The 7,409-nt window shown below is 43.4% G+C and overlaps 1 protein-coding gene across 2 annotated transcripts; it reads left to right on the top strand.

Moving 5' to 3' along the window:
* The first annotated feature begins 2,886 nt into the window (after window positions 1-2,886).
* On the top strand, window positions 2,887-7,103 carry LOC123144366 (protein WVD2-like 5). Of its 2 annotated transcripts, XM_044563474.1 has the most exons (9): window positions 2,887-3,073; window positions 3,548-3,869; window positions 3,952-4,131; window positions 4,238-4,299; window positions 5,045-5,210; window positions 5,303-5,374; window positions 5,464-5,565; window positions 6,365-6,568; window positions 6,614-7,103. In XM_044563474.1, exons 2-9 carry the CDS (start codon window positions 3,651-3,653, stop codon window positions 6,800-6,802), a joined length of 1,194 nt encoding a protein of 397 aa, XP_044419409.1. In that variant the 5' UTR covers window positions 2,887-3,073; window positions 3,548-3,650; the 3' UTR covers window positions 6,803-7,103. The 2 variants fall into 2 exon arrangements, with proteins under 2 accessions (XP_044419409.1, XP_044419408.1); XM_044563473.1 differs by having other exon boundaries at window positions 6,365-7,103.
* The last annotated feature ends 306 nt before the right edge of the window (window positions 7,104-7,409 follow it).

The following is a 7,409-nucleotide window of genomic DNA, read 5'->3' as shown; positions in this document are numbered from 1 at the left end:
GGTTATTATGAGGTCAATTGACATGATTTTCACCCAAAATTAGGTCTTTTCCAATCAATGCTCAAAATATCCTTCTCCTTTTAGAACGTCATGAAATCAGGCAAAAAGGGCACATGAGTGTGGTACAATTCTGAAAATCCTACAACTAATATGCAAAAGCGAGGGATAAACAGTGATGCGGAGATGGAATCATCAAGGCCCCTTTGTCACATAAATACATCTCGTGGGAAATCACAAAACATATGACCTGAAGACAAAGATAGGAAGACACAATCCAATGAGGATAAAAGGAAAGGCATCTAGACTTTGAAGGAGATTGATGATCTGATTTGCCCAAATCATAATAATAATACTAAACAAAGGGAGATTAGGACCGGTACTGGCATGAGCCTCACAAATGCCCCAATTGTTGTTAGTCCGGCACACAAAGTATATCGCCACAACACGTGGACGGAACAAGAAATCCCAACTGGTGAAGGAATGCAAAGATTCAATGACACAATCACAACAAATAGCAACTTCGCACCCACGACAAAACAAGAAGCATCATCTAAGAGACAAGAAGCAACATCTTACAAATAAGAAGAAATATTCAACAAAGCAAGGTCAACTACTATTGACCAACTATCATCGTCCAATGATCCATCATCTACGTTTCAGCGACACACATCAATCAGGACACCTGCACCTATCAAGGACAAGATGAAGACGACTATGAGTATATATGTTAACCTTACTCACGGACCAAGCTCCATTACAAATATTGATTGGGGGGGTTGATGATAAGTGGAATTACTTATGGCCACGCCCCTCAACGTCGAATCGACGACCCCACTAAGCCCATGGACAAGCCATTACATTAGGGAAATGCAGCCCCGACCACATGGGAACCTTTCTATTTGTATACACCACATCCGGGGCAAATCTCTGCGGCGCGTAGGAGAGGCTAAAGTACTGTAAAGCAATACCTCTTTGACTTCAACCCCTATACGCCCTAATGCATCAACATGGAGTCTTCGATACCGGAACTATATAAGGGGCAATAGGGGCATGTAGAACGGGATCCACTCCTTTCCGCCTAGTTATAGACTACAGACGACGTAAAAATTTTCTACGCATCCCATCAAAATCACAACCATAACTCACCAAGTTTCCCTAACTCACCCAGTATATTACCCCCTGACATTGTAATCCTCGATATTCTATATATATATGTATGTGTATATATATATATATATATATAAGAAAAAGAGCAATGCATGAAGTAGCGCTTTTACCCACCCTAGGTTGAACCTGGGGAAATCACCCTTTATTTGTGTTATAGACTTGATGATATCCTGACATGATGGTCCCTCCACTGCAAATCCACGTAATAACTCTAGGACTGCTGCTAAGACCCGACGAAAATCCCTTGACAAATATCACAAGTTGAAGGGTAGCAGTGGTAAAGGTCGTCGTTGCCTCCACTCTAGTTTATCAACCTTTTTGTGGTGATGACTGTGGGATGATCCTGCTTATCCATGGATCATGAGAGGCATTATCAAGGGGCATGTAGTTAGTACTGATGACAAAAGAGAGTTATAGCCATTCTAAAAAAGCAAGTTATAACGAACGCTGTATCACGATTGGATGTTCGTCACGCTTCTAACCGGACAACGATAACATGTTTTGATAGGAATCTAGGGACCAGATCTAAGTTGTAGCCAAAACACAACTTGTGTGGTAATGAGTTCGGTGGTCACTACTCGAACCGTTACCTATAAGTCATCGTTTTGCATATCGATACCGTCTCTCAGCAAATAAAATTGGCAACTAAACTTTGTTTAAATGTATATATGGGATCCATCACCATTTATTGTTGAAGTACGTTTTTATACATATTTGCGAATATATTTTTAATAAAATATGTAAAAATTTCTATCAAATTCATGGTCAATTTTCAAAAACTAGATTCATATCTACAAAGCAACAACTTCACAAAGTCGAAGACTGCATGCACGCTTGGTCTATTGGTAACAAAAATTCGATAAGGGCTTCTTCAACGCGGTCCATCAAAACACCCCTAAATGTTCGGACTACGTGGTCCGGTCACTTTTTGCCCTCCAACATCGTGTATCAAACCTCCGTGGACCAGTTCACATGTCCGACTTCTCACAAATCCGGACCAAATCTAGGGAGCTTCGGGGGAGTTCGGATAGTCCACTGGGCCCACTGTGGGACTTTTTCAAGTCTGTCTGACCCATCGTGTTCTTTTTCTAGGGTTAATATTTAGCTAACATAGCTAGGAATATCATCCGAAATTACATTTAGGACACAGTCGGGGGGGGGGGGGACCAAACATGACAAAGTTGTTCACGTACATCAACTTCTAACTTATATGCGACAATATTAGCAGAACGACGAATCCAAACAACTCTGAAATTCATAAAAGTTTTAAGCAACTCCTTGATCTCTTGTATTGTTTAGCATATGCACTACCGCCTTGTTATCCAGCTTCAAATGGACCCTCTCAACACCACACTCGACAGCAACTTGTAGAGCAAGCCTGCATGCTAGGATCTCCACCGCTTCAGGATCAACATGATTCTGAAATAAATGGCAAACACTGGCCAGAAAAGCCCTATTGTGATCACACATCACCGCACCACCACCACTCTTCTCTCCGAACTTGGACACCACCCCATCCGAGTTGATTTTGACCCTGTTTCTGGAATTTAATGTTTCTGGATGACCGACTTCCTTACTCTTTTTCATGTACACGGAGGCATCTTCGTTGGAGATGCTCTAAAATGCTAGAAGACCTGACAAATTGAAAATTTAGGGGACACAGAGAAAAAGGAAACAGTAAAAGAAGAGAAAAGAAAAGGAAACATGAAAGACAACCATATTGGAAATTGGAAACCAGTAACAACCTCCAACTCAGACACAGTCACCACCCTGTCCCCTCCCCTCCTCTTCCTCGGCCCTCGCTTCGTTCTCCGCGGGAGCCGGCGAGCCGCCGCCCCACTCTCTCTCTCCCCCCGTCCACCGCACGCCTCCGCCACGCCATTCCCATATGCTCTTCTCCGGCGAGGTAAAGAAACCATCTTTCTCACATTTCCCACCCCTCTCCTTTCTTGCTGGTGCCACCGTCCTAGCGGTTACTCAGCTAGATCTGCACGCATTTGGCGTTTCTTGGCCGCAGATCTTGAGCGTGGATCCCCCTTTCCCCGGATCCAGAGTGGTCTGGATCCGGCTTTTCCGCGGTGCTGCTCGGATTTGGTGCGCTCCTCACTGTGGGAACGAAAGACCACATGTTTTGTTTGTAGGATCGTATAGCGTGTGCGTTTGATCGTTTCTTGGTGTTAGTTTCTTCACGCATGCGTTTGATCGTTTTTTGGTGATAGTTTCTTCACGCATGCGTGGATTCACAGTCAGCCGATGCACATTTGTTCCACCAAGTTCCGTCGATTTGTATCTTGCGAGGACCGTCAAGTTAAATATCTCTCAAGTAAGCACCATGATTAGCAATCTTACACTACATTGTGCATTCTCGTGAGGGGTGCAGGGCAACAGAGCATGATTCTGTGGCAAGGTTGAATGGCGGTGAGTTAGGAGACTGCGGAGCAGGGGTTATTAATAAATTGTGCAAGAGGCGAGCCTTGGCCGAGATGGATGCCGTTGTTGATGTTGCCGATGCTATGGGCGCTGTGACTATAGAGAACGGGGCGAAGCTGGAGTTGCCTGACGGTGTAGAGGAGCGCGGCGAAGAGCATGATGCGCAGGCCAACAGAGACCATTCAGGGGAGAGTGAGGTGATCAACCCGCACGAAGAGGCAGGTGGAGAAGCCAGCTCACACCCAGAAGGGAGGAAGATCGGCCGTTCCAAGGTGATCTTGTGACAGTGATGTTTTGTGCCTGTCTGGTGACAATACTGTTCTGATTAGTGTTTTCTACATGATGTGCTTATAGGGAACTGCAAGTCATGGTCCTAAGGTTGCAAAGACAAGGAGCCCAAAGAGTGGAGATGAAGGTCTAGCAAGGAGAGGCACCCCTAGTTCCTCTCTTCGTAAGGCACCCATTGTGCGAGTATCGCATGCAGACTCAGGCACTGGCTCTTGTACCAATGGTGATCCGAGTGTCGATAAGAAAGTGAGTTCTCCGTTCTGCTTGATTTTATTATTCCTATGTTACCCGGAATTGGTTCCATATCCAAGCCAGCTAGGTCTCAAATGCTTTGTTTGGTAATGGTAATCAGAAATCTGGAAAGATTGAGTCTCGTCCGTCTGCCAAGGAGACATCATTGCTCGAGGACGCAAAGTATGCATATTTCTTTCCTGTTTCTGTGTTATTTCTTGCGTACTGTGGTCTTACTTCCTGTTTTGAGACAGAGCGGATTTTGCCCTATATTTGTATGTATATCTAACTTTTAGTAATCAAGATAAGTTCCAACCAAAGTTATGGTGCCATTTAAAGATAAACCTTTGGTTGCTAGTTAGTGATTTGTTAAAAATAGGGAATTGTACCATGTTTCCATTTCTTGGATTACCTCAATGTGGTAAACACATGTATGCTCACCCTCAGACGGTCAGACATCAGTTCAATTGAAATAATACTTATTTGATCTATTTCTCTACTATGTCACTGAAACGACACCTTTTCATCTCGTCATTTATCGACCTGCCACAAACCTCAACAAGTGTGTCAGTATTAGAAGTTAACTTTAGTATTTCCAGCATTTGGATGTCATGTACTACCTCTGTTTTTAAATATAAGATGTTTTGGCAGTTTAAATTGAACTGCCAAAACGTCTTATATTTAGGAACAGAGGGTGTACTTCATAAAGCCCTGCTCAATATTGATCAGTTGAAGTATTGTGCTTCCTTTTCTCATTGTCAAGTTCAACTTAGGGCCGAGTCTGTGGACCATATTTGCATAATTGCATCTAAGGTCTTCGGGAATTTCTCTTACATTTCATGCTCCATTTTTCCTTTTCCCTGTTAATATTATCTAGTTTTGTTGGATACTCACAGAGTCACTTATGCTGTTATATTCACCCCCACAGATCCAGGGAGGGAAGTAAAGCTCAAAAGCAATCAGACCAGCATTCTTCCATCAGAAGAGATGAAGAAGATTTAAATAGTGAAAGTTCAAAAGCTCGAAGGTCTGGCAGCACTCCTGCCTATGGATTCAGTTTCAAGTGTGATGAGAGAGCTGAAAAAAGAAGAGAGGTAATTTCTGGTCTAATACCCTATTTCCCTGATTTTATTTGGAGGAAAAAAAAGCAGATTTGATTCAGCTATTTTGTTTACCCAATATATAGTTCTACTCAAAGCTTGAGGAGAAGATTCACGCAAGAGAGATGGAAATAAGCAATATGCAAGCGAAATCGAAGGTGACATTGTGTTATCTCTTGGAAATGTTAAATGTTATTCTTGCATCTCATATGTTACTTGCTGACATTTGTTGCCTTATTATTCACAGGAGACTGAAGAAGCTGAACTCAAAATGCTGAGAAAAAGCTTAAAGTTCAAGGCTACGCCGATGCCAAGCTTCTCCCCACCACCAAAGGTTGAACTGAAAAAGGTAATCCTGCTTTGCTCCTCATTCCTTCTGAATCCCTGGCTTTTCAACAAGTTAATTCATGACAGTGTCATGTGACTTATGTAAGAAGGAGCCGAGTGTGGGGTTATCCCTTACTGGGCAAATAACCATGAAACCCACCCCCCCCCTCCCGCCCCCCGCCCAAAAAAGACATTTGCATTTAATTGTATACAGGAAATAAAACTTCATCACTTAAAAACAGGACTTCAGGAAAACATTAAAATGCTATGTTCAGAAGATATACTGAAAATGGAACTTTTCATGCGCTCAAACACCAAGATTTAAAAGTATATTAAAAATGTTAATCATCAGAAAATTGTCTATGCCATGTGCTGCATTTGGATGGGATGCTGTTGCAGGGCCTTTATACTCATAGAAAAATCTGTATTGGCAGTTAAGGTACATGCCTTGAGACAAGATCAATATTAGTACTCAGACCTGTCTGATCTAAAATTTAAAATTCACTGTACGACAGAAAATAATCTTTTACCTTGCAGCATTCTAGTCTATTCAATAGCAACCTACCAATTGTAGAGTTGGAGCATAAAGATGGGATAAAATCACGCTTCTCTATTTTGATAGTCATCATTTAAAGCAACTATGAACCAATTGTACGCTACCATGGTGCTGAATCATCTGAACCAGTCCAGAAACAAACAGCACATGCTCCTCTTAACATCCTGCACTGTGAACATTAGCTAAACACGTGTTGCCGCATTCTAAACATTGGACAATATCACAGTACTTATTACCTTGTTGTGTTATTTCTTATTTGTTGTAGATTCCTCCCACTAGAGCTAAATCACCAAAGCTTGGCCGTTCCAAGAACAAATCTGGGCTGGAGGCTGAAGAAAGTACCACCCCAAGCCATCCTATCCGTATGAGCCTTGATGAGAAGGCTACTCAAAATGGTGCGAAGAAAGTAACCCCATCAAACTCGGTGAAGAAGCCCCAGAGGAAGTCACTCCCGAAATTGCCATCAGAGGCAAGCGGCCCACTTGAGGCCAGACAGCCAAAAATGCCATCAGAGGCAAGCGGCCCACTTGAGGCCACACAGCCAAAAAGCACGGAGGACCTAAACACAGATAATCATCAGGAGTCAGGGTCGCCAGCAAAGCAGCTTCAGGAAACCGAGTCGATCGCCAGCAACGCCCAGGAGCCGATCCGAGCTAAAGTTACCCCCGACGACCAAGAACTCGACGAGCAGGCATCCGTGTAGCAACGACCATGGTGACCAAATCCTTCGATTTTGTGATGGCAGGTGTGCATGCCTCTGGCTTTGTCGCGTATTGTGCCATATTTCGATAGTGTATCTAGTGTCCTGTGTTCAGTAAACCAACGCTCGTCTCGTCTTTGTTGAGTCTAGCATCTGTGTTGCTTCTGTTCATAATCGTAAGCGAGGCTCCAGTGTCGTGTGCAACTGCAAATAGTTTTGTCCTATTTTCTACTGCTGCTGCTATTGGTCCAGATGAACTTTGTCTCCCTGCTTTGATTTATAATTTTGTGATGTCCGTGCTGCATTGCAATGGGAGCAGCAAAAGGGACGGTGTAAACACTGATGAAAGTGTTGTTTTATAATTTCGTGAATACGTGCTTGGGTCCTCTTCTCGTTTGAATGGACAAGAAAAAGGCGCTATCTTCATTCAGCTCAAAAAAAACTTCATTCAGCTCAAGTGCAAGTTACTGCGTGGTTTACAAAGCCCTGCTTGCAGGGAATGTTCATGTCTGCGAAGTTACTGAGTGGAGGAGCTATCGTCTCCCAAGGGATGCACTCAGCGTGGAGGTCCTGGAAGCCGCAGTGCCAGCGTGAGAAAGGTTGTCCTGTT

This window comes from Triticum aestivum, chromosome 6D (genome assembly GCF_018294505.1).
Source record: "Triticum aestivum cultivar Chinese Spring chromosome 6D, IWGSC CS RefSeq v2.1, whole genome shotgun sequence".
Taxonomy (NCBI): domain Eukaryota; kingdom Viridiplantae; phylum Streptophyta; class Magnoliopsida; order Poales; family Poaceae; genus Triticum; species Triticum aestivum.
Note: the sequence above shows the minus strand (reverse complement) of the source record. Positions and strands in the feature narration are given on the sequence as shown.

Bases quoted from the DNA above. Each gene is read 5' to 3' on its own strand.
- LOC123144366 (XM_044563473.1), top strand. From the start codon at position 3,651: ATGGATGCCGTTGTTGATGTTGCCGATGCTATGGGCGCTGTGACTATA. The intron at 3,870-3,951 runs GTGATCTTGTGA...ATGTGCTTATAG, and splicing joins GGAAGATCGGCCGTTCCAAG to GGAACTGCAAGTCATGGTCC. The intron at 4,300-5,044 runs GTATGCATATTT...TCACCCCCACAG, and splicing joins TCATTGCTCGAGGACGCAAA to ATCCAGGGAGGGAAGTAAAG.